General features: G+C 41.5%; 1 protein-coding gene across 7 annotated transcripts in view; it reads right to left on the bottom strand.

Moving 5' to 3' along the window:
* The window catches only part of KREMEN1 (kringle containing transmembrane protein 1), an 83176-nt gene that overhangs the window by 51658 nt on the left and 6822 nt on the right, over nt 1-24696 (bottom strand). For all 7 annotated transcript variants that reach the window (XM_055374101.2, XM_055374099.2, XM_055374097.2 and 4 more), the window contains exons 2-3: nt 10096-10258; nt 5569-5660 (exon numbers count right to left, since the gene is read on the bottom strand). In XM_055374101.2, coding sequence (XP_055230076.1) covers nt 5569-5660; nt 10096-10258 — 255 coding nt within the window. The remainder of the gene's footprint in view (nt 1-5568; nt 5661-10095; nt 10259-24696) is intronic.

Here is a 24696-nt window from a genome sequence, read left to right as displayed (position 1 = left end):
GGAGGCCAAGGCAGGAGGATTGCTGAGCCTAGGAGTATGAGACCGGCTAGGGGAACATGGCAAAACCCTGTCTCTACAAAAAATACAAAAATTATCCAGGTGTGATGGCATGTGCCTGTAGGCCCAGCTACTCAGGAGGCTGAGGTGGGAAGGACCGTTTGAGCCTAGAGTAGAGGCTGCAATAAGCCAAAATTTCGCCACTGCACTCCAACATGTGTGACAGGGCAAGACTCTGTCTCAAAAAAAAAAAAAAAAAAATTACAATTTAGGTTAATCATGTTACATATTTGAATCTAGATACTCAGAATGCTGTGTTTATTTACTCTTCATATTTAAAATATTATAAAAATAATTTTAAATTTTTTTTTATTATTCAAAGTTTCGAACATACACAAAAGTGGGAAAGAATAATGAACCCATCACCCAGCATCAACAAATAATCCACTTTTTTTAAAACCATTCTTGTTTCATCTATTTCCTCACCCCTACCTAGTCACTGTTTGGAGGGCTGGATTGTTTTAAAACAAATCCCAAATATTATGTCATTTCAACCACAAATATTTCAGTATCTGTAATTTTAAAGGACTTAACCACCATGCCATTATTGTAGCTAATAAAATTGACAGTAATTCCTTAATATAATCTAATACTCAGTCTGTATTCAAATGTCCCTATTTCAAAGATGAATTTTTATAGCTGGGTTTGTAGAAATTGGGGGAATGTTTTTCAGCAAACAAAAAATAGCTCTCAATAGTCAAACCAACAGGCCTTAGAGATCTAAAGCGTGGGATCTAGAGACATGTTAAACCCGACGACGTTGGAATTTGCTTTTGAAGTCTGCATTTCTCCTGGCTGCAATAAGAACTTGGGGTTTCTGAGAAACATTCTGGCAGAAGCAGTTTCAGGGGCAAATCCAATTACCTCCGAGTTGTTCTTTTAACAGTAAGTTCTGATCCATGCTCTGCAGGTCAAGAGCAGTTCAGATTTCCCTCTGCTCCCATTTGAGTTGTACTTCAGGTCTGCCTCCTGCTTGTTGTAGCTCTACACATAACACACCAAGGGGCAGAGATCTGGTTTCCACACAATGGCCCACCATTCAGCCAGATTCTGCTTTGTCCCTAAACATTCATTCCCCCTGGCTCCTGCTGGGTCTGTTATATTCAGATATGAACTTTCCAGGAATCTGATCATGTCACAGGCCTTTTTATGTATGACAAGTTCAATACTAATCATGAATAGCAGGCTTCATGCAGAGGTTTAGTATTATTCATGAAAATTGTGACTCCACATCCAGAAATAGGGCAAAAGTGGCCTAAAATAGGACGGCTGTATCTCTGTTAAATCCACCAGGCAATTACAAACGTCTCTTGCTACAAACTGTAAAACAGGTTTTGCTCAGCTACGTTAATCAGACACACTAGAAGCATGAGGTCCGGCTTGATGGGGAGCCCTGGTCCCCACAGGGTAAACTGAAGGGTTTTCCAAAGAACCAAAGCCAGACACCACCCACCCTCTATCCCCAGAAACCAGGTACTATAGAGCTCTCATTCCCAACTTCTACAAATCTCTCTGCCCAGACCATCTCAAGGCTAGCTTTAGAGATTTTAGAGGGTTATCAAGGGGCCACAGAAAAACTGAAATAATATTTAATTTTCCTTTTTTGGAACAGGAAAGCATATCCGGTAAATTTACAAATTAGAGGCATGCTAAGCGGTTTATAGCATTTTGTTATAATTCTTTCTTCTGGAACCTGGTTTCAATGACCACATGAATCAGTCCCTATTGGCCCAGATTGTATTTTAGAAATGCAAGTCAAAGATTATCTTTCCAAATAAAAGTGCCCAGATTGAAACCCCCTCTTTACCACTCCCAAGAGAATGACACAGGCTGGTACTAAAAGACTATCTTTGTGTTGAACAAATGGACCGAGGAAAATCTGCTTTCCTCTCCCTCTGCTTCTTTCTTCTTTACATAACTAGAGGCAAATGAGATGTTTTTCATTTTAAAAATTTGATTAAGCAGAATGAGCAAAAGCCCATTCTTCTGGTCTTTACTGTTTTCTAAGTTTGGGGACTGGATGAAGGCACACTCAGGTTGGAAGGATAGTGAAGCTAAGGCTGAACTGTCAGGCAGTGTTGGTATCTGGGCGTTTAAATTACAAAAGGTGAGTACTAGGTCTGCAGCACTGGTCAGGGGCTGCCTTTCCCCCTGGAGGCCTCAGCATTCAGATGCTATTCCAGGTATCAGTGAAAGGGTTGCCAGGTCCCATACACAAGACTCCTGACCTGAGAGGTGAGAAAGAGGGCAAGGCAAAGACCAGGTTTAAATAATAAGAAAAAAATAACCCAGATAGGATGTTACGAATTCACTGTCTTTTTCCTCAGCTCTAGGCACTGAGCTCTTTTGGCATATTTTAAAATACATTATATATACTACATTAATAGACTCCTTATAGAAGCAGATCTTGCTTTAGTTTCTGTGGTTCAAACCTTCTGCAAGACCTTTCTACACACAGTATTTTCTTTACCTTGTTTAAAAGTATAGTCATGTATCTCTTAGGCAAGGTTTCGCTCTGAGAACTGCATTGTCATATAATTTTGTTGTTGTGTGACCATCATAGAGTGCACTTGCACAAACTGAGATGTGATAGTCTACTACACACCTAGTCTATAATGGGATAGCCTGTCACTCCTAGGCTACAAACCTGAGCAGCATGTTACTGTACTGAATACTGTAGGCAACTGTAACATAATGGTAAGTACTTATGTATCTAAACATATCTAAACATAGAAAAGGTACAGTACAAATACTGTATACAAGATAAAAATTGGTTTACCTATATCATGGCACTTGCCACGAATGGAGCTTACAGGACTGCAAGTTGCTCTGGGTGAGTCAGTGAGTGAGTGGTGAGTGAATGTGAAGGCCTAGGACATTATCATACATTACTGCAGACTTTATAAACACTGAACATTTAGGCTACACTAAATTCATTAAAAATAATTTTTCTTGAATAATAAATTAACCTTAGCTTACTATAACTTTTTTACTTTATAAACTTTTTAATTACTTTAGCTTTTTGACTATTTCATAATAACACTTAGCTTACAACACAAACACATTGTATAGCTGTGCAAAAATATGTTCTTCCCTTATATCCTTTTTTTTTTTTTTTTTGGAGACAGACTCTTGTTGTGTTTCCCAGACTGGAGTGCAGTGGCATGATCTCAGCTCAGTGCAATCTTTGCCTCCCAGGTTCAAGTGATTCTTGTTGCTCAGCCTCCCAAGTACCTGGGATTACAGGTGCATGCCACCAAACCTGGCTAATTTTTGTATTTTTAGTAGAGATGGGGTTTTGCCATGTTGGCCAAGCTGGTCTGGAACTCCTGGCCTCAAGTGATCTGCCCGCTTCAGCCTCCCAAAGTCCTGGGATTACAGGCGTGAGCCAACGTGCCCAGCCTTTATATCCTTCTTCTATAAGGTTTTTTCTATTATATTTTTTAAATGTTTTACTTTCATTTACTTTTTAAACTTTTTTAAAAAAACTAAGACACAAACACACATAATAACCTAGGCCACACAAGGTCAGGATCATCAATATCACTGTCTTCCACCTCCACATTTTGTCCCACTGGAAGGGGACAATAACCCACATGGAGCTGTCATCTCCTGTGAAAACAATGCCTTCTTCTAGAATACCTCATGAAGGAGCTGCCTGAGGCTGTTTCACTGTTAACTGCTTTTTTAATAAGTAGAAGGAATATACTCTAAAATAACAGTAAAAAGTATAGTATAGTAAATACGTTTTATACTATATAAAACTATATATACTATATATACTATACGTTTTATAGTTTTATACGTATAGTATAGTAAATACGTTTTATACTATATGTTACTGGTAACATAGTTGTTTACTATCACTATCAAGTATTATGTACTGTACATAATTGTATATGTTGTACTTCTGTGTGACTGGAAGCACAGTGTGTTTATTTATACCAGCATCACCACAAACACGAGTAATGTGTTGCACTACAGCATCACGACAGCTACAACATCAGTAGGCAACAGAAATTTTTCAGCTCCATTATAATCTTTATATACATATATAAAGACTAGTCCACGCCTGTAATCCCAGCACTTTGGGAGGCCAAGGCGAGCGGATCACCTGAGGTCAGGAGTTCAAGACCAGCCTGACCACATGGAGAAACCCCATCTCTACTAAAAATACAAAATTAGCTGGGCGTGGTGGCACATGCCTGTAATCCCAGCTACTCGGGAGGCTGAGGCAGGAGAATCACTTGAACCCAGGAGGCGGAGGTTGCAGTGAGCCGAGATGGCGCCGTTGCAGTGAGTTGAGATGGCACCACTGCACTCCAGCCTGGGCGACAGAGTGAGACTCTGTCTCAAAAAAAAAAAAAAAGACTAGTCAAGTGTAGTAGTGAGAAGGGAAGAAAGAAGGAAGAAAGAAGAGTAGAAAAAGAAGTGTGATCTGTAACTGACTGAACAATCAGTTGAGATACTCCATATGGGACCACCATTGTATATGTGGTCTGTTTTGTGTGGTGCATGACTGTATCTTTTTAAGATTCATCCTATACCATACACTCCTGAGGGTCAGGGTATCCTATTGTCTTTGTAGTTTGCATATAACAAACAGTGAATACAGGTGCCGGGTGTGGTGGCTCACGCCTGTAATCCCAACACTTTGGGAGGCCTAGGCAGGCGGATCATGAGGTCAAGAGATCAAGACCATCCTGGCCAACATGGTGAAGCCCCATTTCTACTAAAACACAAAAATTAGCTGGGCGTGGTGGCGCACGCCTGCAGTCCCAGCTACTGCGAAAGCTGAGGCAGGAGAATCACTTGAACCCGGGAGGTGGAGGTTGCAGTGAGCTGAGATCACGCCACTGCACTCCAGCCTGGTGACAGAGCGAGACTCTGTCTCAAAAAAAAAAAAAAAAAAAAAAAAGGAAAAAAGTGAATACGGGAATAAATGAATGAAACAGTTAGAAAACAGGCATTTTAGTAAAAGGCTGAAGAAATTGGGTTGTGAGTTATTATTATAAACAGTAGAACATGTTAGGCTAATGTGGGTAGAAGAACTACCACATCAGCTTTGTATGGTATTTAACAAGGTATTTATCAAATATCACTTCTGGGGACCCATTCAAATCCACGTAATAAGTAGTGCCATAACTGAGTTTCACTATGTATAAAGATGTTCATTCCAAAAAGTACAAGATATTTTTTTCCCCTAGGCTGCTTCTGAGCGGTTGCCCTCTCTATACCTGAAAGAATCAGAAATTAACCAAAAGTAGGAATTCTCATGGGGCTTACCCATCAAGGGAATACCTTTAGAATGAGGTGCTAAGGAAATCAGCATTCCTATTCCTGAAAAGCCTCAACAAGAGAAGTGAAAATCCTCGCCCAGGATGGCTTCTCCTTTCACATGCTCCATGAAATCCACCAGCCTAACTACCTGACCTCTGGCAGGGGCCTCCCTCTACGCACTCTTAGTGTTCACAGTCCTGTAAACCATCACATTGGGTATTACAGTCTTACTCTGGCAAGCAGGTATCTCACAGTACTTCCAGTAGACACCATCCTCGTGCTCTGCCACATAGCACCAGGGGCTCACGTCTCCATCTGGATTTCTGTTGGGGAAAAGGACAAAACTGATGACTTCTGATGTTTTAATTCAACTGGTTCATTGCTTTTCAGTTTTACAGAAAAGGAAATGCTTTAGCTTCTGTATTATTTCTAATAGTTGGTCTGTATCTCAGTGCCATCTCTCATCAAAAGGGAAAAAATGGTAATATTACAAGAACAAACATATCTATTCTGACATATACTTCAGAGTTTGGGGGGAAGTGAGTAAAGGTAATATCTGTTTAGGCAAATTCACTATAGTATAACTAGGACAAATGGCCACTGCACACATCATGCCAAATAGCACTGGCACCTTGAATGTGAGCATAGAGATTCCAAGGCTGAGTAAGCACAGGGGCTCTAAACGCTGCTGATGAATATGCAAACTGACACAAATGGTCAGAGCGGCAATTTGGGAATTAGAGCCAAAGGCCCTAGAAATATGCAAACCCTCCACTTGGCAATTTCCTCTTTAGGAATTTATTCTAAGGAAATCTTACCTATAAAGATGTTCAACAAAACATTTTTATAATATAAAAAACAGGTGGAAACAGCAAATATCCAACAATAAAGGTTTGGTTAAATAAATTGTATATCCATAGAAGGGAATATGTGGTATAGAGACCAGTCTTATTAATTTGCAAATATATTCACAATGCCTTATGAGGCTTTTTTTTTTTTTTTTTTTTTTTTTTTGGAGACAGACTCTCAATCTGTCACCTGGGCTGGGCTGGAGTGCAGTGGCATGATCTCAGCTCACTGCAACCTCCGACTCCCAGGCTCAAGCGATTCTCCTGCCTCAAGCCTCCCGAGTAGCTGGGACTACAAGTGCCCGCTGCCATGCCTAATTTTTGTTTTTAGTAGAGGTGGGGTTTCACCATATTGGCCAGTCTGGTCTCCAACTCCTGACCTCAAGTGATCTGCCCATCTCGGCCCCGCAAAATGCTGAGACTACAAGCGTGAGCCACCGTGCCCAGCCTTATTAGATTTTTTTTTTTAAAGAGGCAGTTATAAAACCCAATAGATGACATAATTCCATGTTTTGAAAAGACTTATTTAGGAAAGAATGTACACCAAACTCTTATAAAGTATCTCTAGACACTGGAACTATTGGTGATTTCAGCTTTTTTTCTTTTCTGGTTTTATTTTATTTCCTCTATAGTGAATACTCCAATGGTGTAATTTTTAAACAGTAAAACAAAATTCACTTAATAAAGACTCCACTGGGCCAGGCGTAACAAGAGCGAAACTCCGTCTCAAAAATAAAAAAATAAAATAAAAATAAAATAAAGACTCCACTGACAAGCTTTCACCAGGATGAGGCTCACATTTGCTAGAAATGGGTGCTATTCCTTCCTCAAAATGCTGACTCCTCAGAGAATACTGAAGAAAACTGCGTCAGAGTCTCAGCTAGAACTTGTGATCCTGTCATGAGGTACCAACTTCTGATATGGAGATAATATTTTTTAAAGCTCTATTTCACATTTCTAAATGGCCTGGAATAAATACATGCTTTAAGGTCTTTTCAACTCATAGGTGGCATAACAATAACAAGCAACACTACTGAAGCAGATAAATTAAACGGCAGGGGCTACTGGACACAAAGAAAAGGCTCGCCTCTCTTCACCGCTTTCCAAGCCCCTTTTATTTAGACTCAGAACACTGGAAAGCTGACACTCCGGTTAGGCCGGAAATGGGCAAAAAGATCCTGCAGCAGGAGCTGGGAGCAACCCCTATCAGGCCAGAGTGGGCTAAGCCTGTCATGTGGCGTAGAAGATAAGCTTTCCCAAAGTACAAAGCGTCCTTTTGTTTCTTGTGCCCAAAGGCAGGTGCCAGCACCAACTCTGCTCTTCCCCAGTCTCTGCCTTCCCTTCTAAGCCAGTTACTTTGAGCCCAGAAAAGTGCATTCCCATCACTCACCAACTCTCAGACATCTCTAATGTGATGGGTCTGAAAAAATCACACAAGGCAAACATGGTGTCGGGTGTCAGTTGAGAAATCAAAGTAGGAGAACTTGTACAAAGCCCTTCTTTAAACAGTATTTCACTGTCATTTTCCTCCCTCTATTCGGTGTTCAGCTTTGATGTATTTATTTGGTAATGCCCTTAGAAAACTGTTTATTATCAATGTCAAAACCATATTGAAAAGCATCAGAATAGCTTAATAAAGAACAAGCAAATTCATCCTTGACTTTGCTGCAGTGCTAAAACAAAAGGCCTGGACTCTTTGATGTGATAATCAACAATTTCAGCCTCCCTTTTCCAAAGTATAAACTGGTATTAAATAGTTCAGGTCTCCTGCATTCCATCAAATCAAACGAGAGGGTTTGATTTGATGGCTGACCAGGGCTAAGGAGAAAGGTGGTCCCTCCTGGCTCTCACTGCTCTCTTAATGGATGTTTATGGGTACATTTCTAGAAGCCTGTGAGCAGAAGTGGGTGCTAATCCACAAGAAAGAAAATTTTTTCACATAAATTAGGCCTCACTGGAAACTTAAAATTTACCTTAAAGTCAGACTTAAAAACATGAGCTCTTCTGAGAAGACTTGCTTGATAGGAAGCAACAGAGCAATAGAATAAACCAACAGCCTACTACCAAGAGATACTTTGGAACAAGAAGATAAGCAACTATGGAAAAACAAAAACCAAACACTTGTCTCTCTTCCTAAACACTCTTCCCAACCCAACCAACCATTCCTATGAATAGAAAACCTACGGGAAGGTAATAAAAAATGGGGTGGGACTAATTTTTTAATTTATGCAAAAAATAAATTAACATGTATAACTTGGAAAATAAAATACAAAGAACTATTTAATAAGCATGTGTAACTTGAACAATAAAATACAACAGATATCAAAATGTGAACTGGCAAATACCCAAATTTGTTGTCTCTGGGACTTGGGACTTGGTGGGGAGGGTTTCAGGGAAAATAGGTAAAATGGGGAACTTTAACTATTTAAACCACATATATTTGTGGTGTTGGAGAAGTTTTTTTTTTAAGAATAAGCTTTTAACACTTTTATAACAAACAAAATAAGTCAATAGCAACTAGGAGGGAATGGTCAGTTGATACAAGATAGGGAAAGGTATAGGGATAAAGAAAACATAGACTAAAGGCTTGGTGACTTTGAGACAACTACAAGGGCCCTAGAGCATTAGCAAAGGTATGTAGAGGGCAGAAGGTAAACAGTGTGGCCCACACAATACAGGAAAATATATGTTGGCTCAGCTGCGTCAACAATGCCATGGTTGAGATTCCAATGTATGTAGAACCAGGGACAGGGTATATAGTTCAACAATCATTTTTCCCTGTCCCAGTAGCTCAAGAGGCTGCCTTTGCACCTGTCCTAATAATAATTAAATTCAACGCATTGCTGAACCATAAGTCTCATTACCAGGATCTTGGGCATAAGCAGCACAAATGTATAACCAAAAGTGCTTACAGTCTTTGTTCTGGACCCTACATACCAGTGATCCTGAACTTGTTTTCAATCACAGATAACTTTGAGAAGCTGATCAAAGCTATGGCTCATCCCCAGGAAATTGTGAATCACATTTGAAGCACCATAGATGTCAGGTTAAGATCCCCTGCTAGAGTCAGACGGGAGGTAAAAAGCAAAGAAACACCTTAGTCGACTAAAAGAAAGTAAATGGCACACATCTGATGGATACAGCTGTTCCCAGAGCAAGGTTATCCTGGGCTGGCCGGAGGCAGAATAATGTAGGCAGCTTCCTTTGCTCAGAAGCAGAGGGAGTTTTGGGTCACAGATGGTGCTGTCTGACCACGACATTCTCGGTAGTGTAGGCTGCTCTGCTAACTATGTATTGTCCACTGGTGGTAGGGCTAACTAAGAAAACCCTCCCAAAGAGACAAGGAAGTGATCAGACAGAAAAGCAGAGCGTTGAAAGCCAGCATTAAAACAACCCATGTTGAAAAGAGTGGTAAATTGGCCGGGCGCGGTGGCTCACGCCTGTAATCCCAGCACTTTGGGAGGCTGAGGCGGGCGGATCACAAGGTCAGGAGATCGAGACCATCCTGGCTAACATGGTTGAAACCCTGTCTCTACTAAAAACATGAAAAATTAGCCGGGCGTGTTGGCGGGCGCCTGTAGTTGCAGCTACTCGGGAGGCTGAGGCAGGACAATGGCGTGAACCCGGGAGGCGGAGCTTGCAGTGAGCCAAGATCGCGCCACTGCACTCCAGCCTGGGCGACAGAGCGAGACCACGTCTCAAAAAAAAAAGAAAAAAAAGAAAAGAGTGGTAAATTTTATGTGTGTGTGTGTATGTGTAAGGTGTGAAAGAAATATTTTAAAAACTGACAAGATAAGTCTCTTGAGTTGGTCAAAAGACTTTCCCTAGTTGTGAGCTGAGATGAAAGGGGTTGGAAGAAGAGACCAGATATATATCTACCTTTTTAAAGTACTGAGTGGCCCCATCTTACCTGCAATAGTTGTGCTCACCCAGGCCCCCCTCCCCGTTGGGGTATTTCAGAGTGTTGTATGGATGCTGGAAAGTCTCGTTCCAAAACAGACATGGCTTCCCGCCTTGTAGTGCTGTCCAGTTCTGTGTTCCCCTATAATCCGCACCATTGGCTGTGAAACACTCTAGAAGAAAGAAAAGACAGAGCAAACTAATTTTCTGGCAACATTCATGGTTTCCTCCCTCTTTGGTTGATGTTTTGTTTTGTTTGGACCAAGCTGGAAATGGATAGTGTCTTGCTAGGTCCTGGACACAGTGCAGTTAACACTTCTTGGGCTGAATAAATCTGAAACAAGGTACCCTCAAAAAGCTAGGCTAATCTTGGCGCTAGCTTGTCTACAGACACTAGAACATTTTCCCCTGAAGTATACAGATCCCAACTAGGAAATAAACACGGAGCTGAAGTGTACTGAAGCCCATGAAGTGAACCAGGAAACCCGCAAATCTGGGAACAGTTGGTAACAGCCATCCATGTGGAATTCTGGATACTCTGAGGGGGTCACTGCTCTCGCCAGTGGCTCTGTGTGGTAACTGGAACCAGGTCACCAGCTGTAACTGAGCTCTCCCCTATAGTCTGAAAGGCTGCACTGACACTTGGATTTAATAAGATCATCGGATACAGCAATGCTTTGGAATCCCAATCACACAAATCTGGGAATGACTCACATTCCCTGGTAATGAAGAACAGTCCTCCCCATGCTGTTTGAGATAGAGGTGCAACAAAACAGACAGTCAACATGAGGGAGGAAGGGCCGGGATGGCATTTTCTCTCACCTCTTTCTGAAATTCTTTTGATGAGGCACATTGAAAATGGTCTCAGGTCCAATTTACTAAAATGACAAATCCTCACAGGTGCAACAGTGTGTTTCTAAAATCTGCTTCTCAGACTTTGGGGGATGGGGACTGAGGCTGATAGGATTTTCACCCACATATTGCATGCATTAAACTCGAAGAGGTTCATGAGACAGGCACAGTACAAAGAACAATTTTTTAAAATTAGCTTAGTTGAAACTGACAGAAGCACTTCAAACACTTCTTTAAGATATATCATTAGAAAACTGACAACCTGGGGGAGTTACACTAGCATTCTTAGTTGCATTTCTTTCCTTCTCCTGGCATGCACTGACCTATAACTTCCAGTATTGAGGACTCTTAATGCCATCTCCTGTTGTCGTCCATGTGCCTACTCCAGTCTAAGCGTGTGAACAACATGAACACATTCTGGAAGATATTTCTTTTAATACTTCAAACTATCCACAGAACATCTCTCTTCCAGCACCTCCTTCCTCCAACCATCCAGGCCCTGTGTTTTGTCTGGAATGGCACCATTTTATGGATAGCCAAAATAATCTGAATGTCCACCTATGCAGGAAACCCTAGGAATTTATTTTTTACTATTTTTATTTTTTGAATGGAGTCTCGCTCTGTCGCCCAGGCTGGAGTGCAGTGTTGCAATCTTGGCTCACCACAACCTCCGCCTCCCAGGTTCAAGCGATTCTCCTGCCTCGGCCTCCCTAGTAACTGGGATTACAGGCGCCCGCCACCATGCCCAGCTAATTTTGTATTTTTAGTACATACAGGGTTTCACCATGTTGGCCAGGCTGGTCTCAAACTCCCAACCTCAAGTGATCTGCCCACCTGGGCCTCCCAGAGTGCTGGGATTATAGGTGTCAGCCACCACACCCCGCCAACCCTAGCAATTTATCATGTTTGGTGCAATGCTCATGTGTTATGATAAGTGCAACTCTTCGTGTACCATAAGGACCAAAGCCCTCTACCAAGAGTCTGCATAAATAAGTTCAAAGGAGGCATAAATTGAAGGAGGCAGTTCAGTGTCGCATAAAATGCACTAAACCAAGAGACTAAGCCTTGGCTTCTTGTCCTGGACCTGCTGCTGACCAGCTGTGCGACCTTGGATGAATAAACATCATCCAAATCACTTCTAATATTTACACAGTGTTTTACCATGTGCCAAACTCTGTCTAAGTGCTTTACAAATGTCAACTTGCCACCAACCCAGAGAGGTACCTTAGTACCCCATTTTACAGATAAGGGAGCTGGGCACTCGACCACACCCTATACTGCCTCTAATGTACCCTCCTCAGCATCATTCCTGCTTCTCCCATTCTCTCCCTCACTCCACTTCCGATTCGTCAGCAAGTCCTGTTGACTTCCCTAAAACATATACCCTGAAACTGCCTTCTCTCCGTCTTTGATGCCACCAGTATAGTCCCCTTTATCATCAGAGAACAGTTTGGGTCTCACAGCTTCCACTTTTGTTCTCTTACAATCCATTCTCCATAGTTCTTAAAAGAATGATGGCACTCCAAACAAAACTCAGACTCTTCCTCGGTGTCTGCAAGGCCTCTGTGATGCAGCCTCAGCCCCTTCCTCCCATGAAGCAGAGCTCTTCCCTTACTCACTCGCTGTGCTTCGGCCACACTGGTCTGCTTTTAATTCTGTGAACACACTATGCTATTTCCTGCCCAAAATGTTCTTCCCCTAATACTTCCCATCACAGACTGAACACTACCTTCTCAGAAAGCCCTTCTCATCATCTTTACTCCTATTTTTCTGCCCTTTGTTTGCTTCACAACACTTACTATCATAAGAAATATATGTGATCTGAGAGAAAGAGAGAGAGAGAGACAATGTGTGTGGTATGTACCACACCAGACACACCAGAGCTCTATCCCAATCCCAGAGCTAGAGCAGGACCTGAAACCTGTATTTCTGAAAGGCAGCCCAGGTGGTTCTGTTAAGTAATCAGGTTTGAGAACCACTAGACTAGATGATTCTAAGAACATCAGCCAACCCTTGCCAATTGCTAGAATTTTAATTGCTGTGTGTTAATACATGTTTTTCTCCTATCAGAATTTGTATATCAAAACATCATACTGTACCCCTTAAATATATACGATAAAAATAAAATTTTTTTTTAAAGTGTGAAGGGTGATCCAGGGGCCAGAAATCAGAGATGCAGCTCAATAGATCAATGGAAGGTCTTAGCTATACATAACAAACTGCAGGACAGGTGGGGTTCCTGAGACTCGGATGACTTGGTTTGTAATACAAAAGAATGTAGCAGAATGTGTAATAAAAAGAATCCATGGCCGGGCACAGTGGCTCAAGCCTGTAATCCCAGCACTTTGGGAGGCCAAGGCGAGAGGATCACCTGAGGTCAGGAGTCCGAGACCAGCCTGGCCAACATGGAGAAACGCCATCTCTACTAAAAATACAAAATTAGCCAGGGGTGGTAGTGCATGCCTGTAATCCCAGCTACTTGGGAGGCTGAGGCAGGAGAATCGCTTGAACCCAGGAGGCGGAGGTTGTGGTAAGCCGAGATCGTGCCTTTGCACTCCAGCTGGGGCAACAAGAGTGAAACTCTGTCTCAATAAATAAATAAATAAAATCCACACACATGACAGTCCTCATGGAGACGACATGGCATCTGAGAGTGGAAATGGGAAAGTGCAGGCTTCTTTGCTTGGGTCTGTTCCTCTCAGACCCAATCTTGTTCTCAGTTACACTGGTGAAACTGAGGCAGTGTATCAGATTCTGTGATTACTTTTTGACCAGACTTGCCCAGTACATATCAATTACGGAGAAAAGCAAGGGAAACCAACTCAAATGCTCTGCATTTAAAGTCATCTAGTGCATCTTGATTTCATCAGAGTACCAGGGTGTATATTAGGTAAATAGGACCCTACCTCCCTTATTTTTTTTTCTTCAAAACAGTGATTTTATTTCCTTTGAATATATACCTAGAACTGAGATTGCTAGAATATGGTCATTCTATTTTGAATCATTTGAGGAACCTCCACACTGTTTTCTATCATGATTATGTTAAGTTTTTTAACTTTTATTTTGGGTTCAGGAGTACATGTGAAGGTTTGTTACACAGGTAAACTCATGTCACAGGGGTTTGTTGTACAGATTATTTCATCACCCAGGTACCCAACAGTTATCCTCCTGCTGATTTCCCTCCTCCCACCCTCCACCCTCAAGTAGACCCCAGTGTCTGTTGTTTCCTTCTTTGTGTTCATAAGTTCTATCATGTAGCTCCCAGCCTCCCTTATTTTCTACTGCTACGAAACTGATGTAAGCTTTGGCTAAATAAGCAAGGAGCAGCTTAAACCAGTAAGAAACACACACGCACAGATCCAACTGTTTATTTACGTATTCAGTGAAAAGAGAATGAGTGAAAGCAAGAGATCTAATGTCTAGGAAATTATTCATTAATTAGTTCAGCAAATATTTATTCAATACTATGTGCCTGGCACTGTTCACAGCACTGGGGCTACAGAAATGAACAAATATCCTGTATTCATGGAGCTTACATGTTTATAATAAACTGATCAAAATGAACATCAGATAGTGATAAGTGCTATTAGGAGGAATGAAGCAGAGTAAAGGGAGTAAGATGGAATGGTGAGGGTTTTCTCCTAGGGTGGGTCAGGGAAAGCCTAGTGAGCAGAGATGTGGATGAAGGGAGGAAGCAAACCCAGTGAACGAGGCGGGAGGTGTGTAACTGGCAGAGGGTCCAGCAAATGCAAAGCCCCTGCAAATGGCAATATGTTTGGCAGGTTTGGGGAGCTACAAAGCTGCTCCTCTAATCTGACTGGAGCAGGAGAATGAGCAGGGAAGGGCAGGCAAGGTTAGGACGTGTAAGGTCTTGAGGGTTAGATAAATGAGATTTTGGCTTTTGTTCTAAGTGTAAGGGGAAGCCACTGGAGGGTTTAGAGCAGGGGAATGACATAATGTGACTTATCTTTATTTTTATTTATTCATTTTTGTGACTTACCTTTTAATAGAATTGTCTAGCTGTTGGGTGGAGGAAAAACCACTGACAGGCAGGAACTAGGCAGGGAGAAAAGTAGGTAGTTACTGTAGAAGGATGGGCGAGAAACAAGGATGGCCTGGACTAGGCTGGCAGCTGTGGCGTGGTGAGAAGTGGACCGATTCCAGATATATTTTGAAGGTAGTGGCAAAAGTATTTGCTGGGGGTTTGGATACAGGGTCTGAGAGACAGATGGGTCACACAGCACACCAAAGGGGCCTGAGCAACCGGCTGAGTAGTGATACCATTTACTGTAATAGGGAGGGCTCAGGAAGGTCAGAGTGTTTTGGGGTAGAATTAAGAGTTTGGTTTTGGATAGGTTAAACTTGACATCTTCAGAAAACTGAGTGGAGATGTAGAGTACGCAAATGGCTACATGAGTCTGGAGTTGAGGAAAAAGGCTGAGGCTAAAGCTAGAAATATGGTCCCCAGCACTTATGTGTAGAGAGAATAGGATACTGTGGGTATCAGCCCCAACATCTGGGGCTGAGCCCTGGGGTCCTCCAACATACCACACTTTGCAATGATGACTGAGAAAGTACAGCCTGTGGGGTAGGAGAAAAGCTAGGAAAACTTTTTCAGTATTTTTTTTTTCTTTATCACACAACTTCTAGCAACAATGTGGTAGAGTATGGAAAGCGTATGTTAGGGGCTCTAGAGCCAGACCTCAGCTTTTCAGTTTACAAGCTATAAGCACTTGCCTAACCTCCTTGAGCCTCAGTTTCTTGACTTGCAAAATGAGAGATTTGATTATCTACAGCTCAGGGCAGTTGGAAGAATTGGAAGGTGTGCAAGTAAAGTACTCGGTACATAGTAGGTATTCAAAAATTATTATTGTATAACCATAAAGGTATAAAAATAATCAAACTTTATATAAGCTTAGAAATATTATAAGCATCATGATAGCTTAGGTTATTCTGAGGCCAGGCGTGGTGGCCCACGCCTGTAATCCCAGCACTTTGGGAGGCTGAGATGGGCAGATCACTTGATATCAAGAGTTCGAGACCAGCCTGGGCAACATGGCGAAACCCCATCTCTACCAAAAATACAAAAAATTAGCCAAGCGTGGTAGTGTGTGCTTGTGGTCACAGCTACTCAGGAGACTGAGGTAGGAGGATCGCTTGAGCCTGGGAGGCAGAGGTTGCAGTGAGCCAAGATCGCACCAAGGCACTATACCCTGGGTGACAGAGTGGGAACCCCATCTCAAAATATGTGCGTGCGTGCGTGTGTGTGTGTGTGTGTGTGTATGCACGCGTGCGCACATTATTCTGGTCCATAAAATAATTAGCTATAAAAGGCAAGATAACATGAGTATGTGGGCACATCATCCTACTACAATTCTGTTTAAAGTTAGGCTACCATCAAGATGGAACATATATATGGTTTGAATCCTGTGTTGAATCCTAGCGTTCAATGGATAAGCGGTAAGGGAAAAAGATACAGAGGAGCAAATAGGTTTCTCTTAATCAAAATTTCAGCTATAAATATGATGAAACACATCTTCATTTATTTATGCTACTAAAACCACATAATTCAATATTTATACTAATCATAAGTGAGGAAAACACAAGTTAATAGAGTCCCAGGAGAAATTCTGCCAGGTTGTATAATACCTGCTCTGCAGTTTTAAAGTTCATGTTTAAACTATAACAAGGTATTCTTTTAAAATAATTAAAACTTGGCCAGGCGTGGTGGCTCATGCCTGTAATCCCAGCACTTTGGGAGGCCAAGGTGTGCAGATCACCTGAGGTCGGGAGTTTGAGACCAGCCTGATCAATATGGAGAAACCCCATCTCTACTAAAAATACAAAATTAGCCAAGCATGTTGGTGCATGCCTGTAATCCCAGCTACTTGGGAGGTTGAGGCAGGAGAATCACTTAAACCTGGGAGGTGGAGGTTGCAGTGAGCCAAGATCGCACCATCGCACTCCAGCCTGGGCAACAAGAGCAAAATTCCGTCAAAAAAAAAAAACTTGACATGTATAAGATAGTGGTAGGAAAACAGTAGTTAATCTAAAAGACATCCTAATCTTTGGTAAGATTTAGTAAAGCTGAAGAATATGCTCCCTATAAAACTCTATAACTAGGTAATTCTTAATTTGTCCAAAAACACACTATTGAGAAATACAAGATTTTTCTCTATATTCATGGTTTTCTGGTAGAATTACTAGTTAGATCTCTACATATGATGCTTATGAGAGTCACTGTTTTTTTTTAATCCACCAAAGTTAAGTCTCTGTTCTCTGTGGGACCGCTTAGCACTTCTATTGATCTTACGTTGGAAGAATCGGTCTGGTTTTAGCCTGGCTTGAAATCAACATGAATCAATTCACATTAAATTCAATTACAGCATCTTACAGCAAGAGAGCAGAGAACATATTCCAATGAGAATATCCTTCGTTCTTTAAAAAAGTCTATGAAACTTGGTAGGTAGATAGATTATAGAAATCTAAGGTTTAGGTATAAATACTTTTTTTAATATTTAGAGGGTATGGCTCATGCCTGTAATCCCAGAACTTTGGGAGGCTAAGGCAAGAGGATCACTTGAGCCCAGGAGTTCAAGACCAGCCTGGGCAACATAGGGAGACACCCATCTCTACAAAATTAAAATTAAAATTAAAAATTTGCTGGGTGTGGTGGTGTGTGCTTGTAATCCTAGTTATTTGGGAGGCTGAGGTGGAGCTCATGAAGTCAAAGCTGCAGTGAGCCATGGTCATGCCACTGCACTCCAGCCTGGGCGATGGAGTGAGACCCTATCTCAAAAAAGATATATATAGAGAGAGGGCAACATGACAGTGCTGTCAAATATTCACATAGCACACCTATCGCCCTGTTGGGTTTCAAATACAGACTGGTGCCCGGTGGGAACTTGCACCACTTCGAAGCCCCTGGGCAGACTACCCTTTGCCCTCAGACACTCAAAAGCACTATGGGAAAGCTGATTTCAGTTATGTGAAACCCTGTAGTAAAGGGGCATGTGGCCCTGGGAAGGCAGGGGTTCCCAGCATTTTCCAACCCAACACCACTGAAGCTGTGATAGGACACACTCCCGTCTTCAAAAATGGCTCAAGAGCAGTGATTTCTACAATTACATAGAGAAATGTCATCAGATCTAGAATAGAGAGAGGACAGTTTAGGGAAAAAACAACAACCCTGTACACACATAGTACATATGGAGAATCAGTGCAATAAAGGGGAAATGATATCAGAGAAGCAGCTAACACTGTGGTTTGAACAAACCACTCAGACATCATTGGGCCTCAGTTTCTTCCTTGGTTTCCTCATCTGTGAAATTGGGAGGGTCGAGCCAGATTATCTCAACGTCCCTTCACTGTAAATGTCTGCAATTTCAAGTTCAAGATCTAACAAAATGAAACTCAGGTCCAAAAGTCTGGGGTGATATGACTGGAAAGGACTCATGGCTAAAAATCTCTTCCAGGCTTAAAATTATCTAATTCTATGTTTCTCTAATGGAAGTAAGAATTATATGGTTAAAAAAAAAAAAAACCTCACCTCCCATGTGGGCCTTCCCTCTGAGAGGCACTTCGGCACTTTTTTTTTTTTTTGAGACAGGGTATTGCTCTGTCATACAGGCTGGAGTTCAGTGGAGCAATCATGGCTCACTGCGGCCTCTACCTCCCAGGCTCAAGTGATCCTCCCATCTCAGCCTCCCACATAGCTGGGACTATAGGCATGTGTCACCACACCTGGCTAATTTTTTAATTTTTTGTAGATATGGGGTCTACATTGTCTAGGCCAAACTCAAACTCCTGGGCTCAAGCTATCCACCTGCCTCTGCCTCCCAAAGTGCTGGGATTACAGGCAAGAGCTATTGTGCCCGGCCTACTTAGGCATTCTTCTTGCTTAAAAGAAACTACATCTTCAACAAGTAAATTGCAAGAAAAGAAAAAAAGGGGAAATATAAGGCTTAATAGAGATTTAGGACTCACATTATCTAAATACACCTTGTTTAGATCCTGACTGAAGTGTAAAAAATACTAATAAGACAACCAGGAACATCTGAACATTGACTGGATATTTGATGGCATTAAGGAATTATTGTTTTTTTTCTAGGTGTAATAATGGTACTATTACTATGTTTTTGAAAGGAATCCTTAGCATTTAGAGATACATACTAAAATGTTTACAGATGAGGTGACATATCTGAAATTGGTTACAAAATAATGTAGTAAGGGGAATGAAGAGGGTATAAATGAAATAACATTAGCCATGGTTAATAATTGTGGGAGTCGGGAGATAGATAGTTGAGACTTCCTTATACTCTCTTCTCTATTTGTGTCCTAAATTTCCCATAATAAAAAATTTTTCAAAGAACATCTTGAAAATAGTTACCAACATGTTATTTTGAAATTAATCTACCTTAGCCTTTTTTCAAGAACTATAAACAAATTCGGCCATAAAGTTAGCCATCTAAAATCAAAATTGATACTCATATATCACGTTCTTGGATTATGTGTTAACAGTGCCAAACGACCATAGAACGAGCTGCCCTTTTGCCCAAAGTGGAATTACCACAACAAAAATCACTGTCATGTTTTATGTGTTAGTAGCTTTTTCATTAAAATACCTTTTAGATCTTCTTTTCCATTTAAGGAGACAGTGCCCTTAAAAACAGTACGGAAGGAAAGGCCATGCCTCTCAAAGATACTTTAACTAAAGAATTTATACTTTTGGAAGGGGACATGAGGTCTTCTATTTGAATCTCCAGTTTATCTATCTCTACTAAGAGATGAAATATTTAATTACTTAAAAGACCATTACAAGAAAAACTGAACTTACAGAGTAAGCATAAGACCAGATGTTTGAATTCAGAAGAACCATGAAAACGCTTCGGAGAGAGGGCCTTATTTGTTAAATAAAAATTCAAAAAACAAATAATTATCAAGGCAGAGAAGGTCCAGAATGCAGTGGCTTGGGTACCACTCTTTTCCCATCTGGCTCTCATCTTGCACATGCTCCACTCCTACCCAGGCAGGGCCCCCTGGAAAACATGCCATGCTTGTCACTGTGAAGCATGTGTGTTTCTGCCAGGAATAGTCATCATGAATATGCATTAGTGTTCAGGAATTTTTATTTATCATTTACCATATTATAAACCCATATAATAGAGGCATTTGAGTCAGAGCCACTCCATCTTGAACAGCAGATGGGTAAAATGAGGCTGGGACCTGCTGGGATACTTCCCCAGTTTAGGCATTCTTAGTCACAGGATGAGACAGGAGGCCAGCACAAGACACAGGTCACGAAGACTTCGCTGATAAAACAGGATGTGGTAAAGAAGCCAGCCAAAACCCCCAAAAACCAAGATAGTGATGAAAGTGACCTCTGGTCATCCTCACAGCTCATTACACACTAATTATAATATATTAGCATGCCAAAAGACACTCCTACAAGCAGCATGACAGTTTACAAATGCCACAGCAACATCCAGAAGTTACCCTATATGACCTAAAAAAAAGAGGATCCCTCAGTTCCGGGAACTCCTCACCCCCTTCCCGGAAATCTCATGAGTAATCTACCCCTTGTTTAGCATATGGTCAAGAAATAACCATAAAAATAGCCAACCAGCTGCCCTCGGGGCTGCTCTGCCTATGGAGTAGCCATTCTTTTACTTATTTACTTCTCTAATAAACTCCTTTTCACTTTACTCTGTGGACTTGTCCTGAATTCTTTCTTTTTTTTTTGAGATGAGTCTCACTCTGTCGCCCAAGCTGGAGTGCGGTGGCGCAATCTCAGCTCACTGCAACATCCGCCTCCTGGGTTCAAGTGGTTCTCCTGCCTCAGCCTCCCTAGTAGCTGGGATTACAGGCACCCACCACCATGCCTGGCTAACTTTTGTATTTTTAGTAGAGACAGGGTTTCCCCATGTTCGCCAGGCTGGTGTCAAACTCCTGACCCCAAGTGATCCGCCGGCCTCAGCCTCCCAAAGTGCTGGGATTACAGGCGTGAGCCACTGTGCCGGACCCCTGAATTCTTTCTTATGCAAGATCCAAGAACCCCCTTTTGGGGTCTAGATCAGGACCCCTTTCTCGTATCACAACCATCAAATTGAAGTCCAAAAGACACTTTTTGAGAAAAAAATGTCCATTAACCTATCAGCATTCAGGTCTATAATATGTAGAGATTAAACTTCAGTTAAAGAATGGACTCATTCAAATAGTCAAAAGTCACTGACTCAGCAGAACTCTAAGAAAAATATTTCATTTATTAACCAAAGCACCTTGATGGATTTTACTTCCAATACCAATAGAATATATTCTATTATACTTTGGTGATGTAAAGCATCTATCTCTCAATGTAATATGTGAGTACAAATAAATCTACCTTAGATATTTATTCATAAATATCTTCCTGGATCTTGAAATAAAATTTCATACTATAAAGTTTTCATAGACTTGGCAACATAGCGAAACGCCGTCTCTACAAAAAATATTTTTTAAAAATTAGCCAGGCGTGGCGGCAGGTACCTCCCAGCTACTCGGGAGGCTGGGGCAAGGGTCTCTCTTGAGTCTGCAGTGAGCTGTAATCATGCCTGGGTGACAGAGTGAGACCTTGTCTCAAAAAAAGAAGTTTTCACATAAGGATACAGGAAACGTGAGATGTTTTAAAGCTGAAAGTCCAGCTTGCTGATGGACAATACCTCAGCTCATTATACCAGCTCTAAAGAAAACAAAAAAACAAAAGGCGAACTATTTGAAGGCTCAGGGTCTAGAATAGGTAGCACTAACTTCTATAGAAACCAGGGGTTTTGAAACAAGTCACAGTGCCTGCTGCCACAGCTCTTAAAGGACTTGATTACCTTGAAGTGTAATTGCTCAGGAGGCACATAGCCCTGTTTCCAATAGCCTGTGAGCATCTTACTCACCTTTGTATTCTCAGCAACTACAGACCACATAGAAGGTGCCTGGCTAAGTGTCTGTTGAAAGAGGGAAGCTGGTGAATGAGGGGCTAGGGGAAAGCTCCATTACAGATACATTCAGGGTGCATTAGTTTCCTCACCAATGTATTCCTCCTAGGCCAGCCTCAAGACTTACCTAGCAATACCTATGAGAAGTTCTAGGAAAGTTTATGTAAATCAAGTACGAGTTTATGTAAATCAAGGAAATCAAATATTTGCTATTTAAACCAGGGACTCTGCTATTTAAAGGAAATGGATGGTGGCTGGGTGCAGTGGCTCACCCTTGTAATCCCAGTACTTTGGGAGGCCAAGGTGGGAGGATCACTTGAGGCCAGGAGTGCCACTGCACTCCAGCCTGGGCAACAGAGCGAGACTCCATCTAAAAAATAAAATAAAATAAAATAAAAATATGAATTTTATATTCTTAGTTTGCTTTAAGCAGGAGGCACCCAGCTCAAATCTACGCCTTGCCTCACTATCTCTTGAGCAACCTTTTTCCATGTTGTCTGAAGTTCTCAGTTAGGTGAAAAGGAGATAAACTGATATAATCCAGCTTCTAGACAAGTTTTGTTAGTAATGCCTGTGACCTATTTTTAATGTCAGATGGCAAGAAAATTCCCCAATAATAGAGTCCTGGAGGGCAGCCAATACTCCATGGAAGCCAGACTCTGGGCTTTTCAGCTTCCCTTGGCTGATATGGGACAGACAAATAATATAAGAGCTCCTGAGTGGGGAGTTGATATCAGGTAGACCATATATCTCTAGAGCACATTTCAAAGTAAAACTCGAAGCAACAAAGTTGTAGCCTTCTGTCAATTGGCACAGGGATAAGTCCTAATCAGAGATGCTGGGCACACAGGAGGAATTTGATAAGTACTTGTTAATTGGTCCCAACATAAAAATATGACTCAAGAGATGGGTTTCATAAGTTCTGGCCAGGGAGACAGTTTAGGGCAGAAGGAAAGGCTCAGTGTAACACTCATTTATAAGTAGATGGAACCATCATCTCTGGTCACTTGGAGCAATAAGAATAAGAGCAGATAGTGGCCAACAGATTAATTCTGATTGTCAAAGCTTTAAAGTTTCATGGAGTGTTCCATGAAGCTCGATTAGGGTTGCCAGATTTGACAAATAAAAACAGAATTCTCAGTTAAATTTGAATTTCAGATAAACATCAAAGAATTTTTTAAGACAAGTATTCCTAAACATTGCATGAAACAGACTTTAATTAAAAATTCTTTGGTGTTTGTCTGAATCTCAAACTTAATTGGGCATCCTGTAATGTATCTGACAATTGTACTCTAGAGAGAATAAAAAGACACAGTGAATCACAGACCCCCTTACTGCATTAAGGTTTCTGAAACGCTGTCCACAGAAATGCTTAAAGAGGTTAGATGTGGATAATGAAGAATCTGCTTAAGAGTGAAAAAAGATGCTGATCAGAATCAACTGTTCCTAGGCAGGCAACTAACAGTAAAAAGAAGGACGGGGGGAGTGGGGAGGGATGGCATTAGGAGATATACCTAATGTTAAATGACAAGTTAATGGGTGCAGCACACCAACATGACACATGTATACATATGTAACTAACCTGCACGTTGTGCACATGTACCCTAAAACTTAAAGTATAAAAAAAAAAATTCATTGCTGGTAACAGGAAAGCTTGACACTAAAAAAAAAAAAAAAAAAAAAGAAGGACCAAAAAATAACACAATCAGGACGGGGTTTCTCAACCTCAGCGCTACTGACATTTTGGGCTGTATAACTCTTTGGCGTGGGGGCTGTCCTGTGCATTCTAGGATGTTTAGCAGCAACATCCCTGGCCTCTACCGGCTAGATGCCAGTAGTACCTCTTTAGTTGTGACAGCCAAAATGTCTCCAAGTATTGCAAAATGTCCCCTGGGGGCAAAATCTCCTCCAGTTGAAATCACTGAGTTAGAAGAAATGGTCAAATACACAGAAAGTGTCACACCCATTAACCAGTGGTCATATAACTAAAGATTGTTCTCAAGGGAGACTTTCTCAGCTCAGCCCCTGGCCCCCTCCAAGCCCCTAACAAAGAAGGCCTAGTCATTTCAGCTAAGACAATCAGAAACCCTTCAACTGCCAGAAGCGCTAGGGAAGAATCTTTGGTGAGCCAGGCCAGTGAAGCTCTGCATGGCCATGCACACATCACAGCAAGCAGGGCATCGCACCCAGCCTTTGAAGACACTCCTTTTAAGTTAATCTCCCCTCCAACTAAACTTTTTCCAAATCTCTTCCTGCCATTTGAAAGTTGAGTGATTCTCAGCTGAAAAGGCCTGTATAGACGAGGTGCAGATGGCAGCAGTTACAGCCCTCACCAGATGCTACAGTCTCTAATTTGATTGAAAGGATATAATTAGACAACAGAAACACTTTAATGAAAGAGCAAAACATGGAGGGAGGGAAGGATTGAAGGCCCTTAACTGATGCCAAAACACCCACCAGTAATAGAGGCTTTGAGTCTGGGGAAAGGGAAGGGGAAAGCCCCTTAAAAGGACAGTCCCCATCCTGTTTATTTCCCCATAGACATAGGAATAGGGATTTTATTATTGTAGATTTCCACTGTATTTTATGTGGGAACAATCTGATTAGAACCAGAAGGGTCTTCGGAAGAACATCAAAGAAAAACAAATATGGCTTCTGTGGTCATTATTAAAAATATTTTTACCAGCCCAATAATTTTCTTTGAAGATGAATTTTTATAGATTGAACAACAGCAAGTAATTTACATACTGTGATGGGATTGGTTAGCAATCCCTACTAGTCTAGAAGAGAACTAC

This window comes from Gorilla gorilla, chromosome 23, assembly GCF_029281585.2.
Source record: "Gorilla gorilla gorilla isolate KB3781 chromosome 23, NHGRI_mGorGor1-v2.1_pri, whole genome shotgun sequence".
In the NCBI taxonomy this organism is placed as follows: Eukaryota; Metazoa; Chordata; class Mammalia; order Primates; family Hominidae; genus Gorilla; species Gorilla gorilla.
Note: the sequence above shows the minus strand (reverse complement) of the source record. Positions and strands in the feature narration are given on the sequence as shown.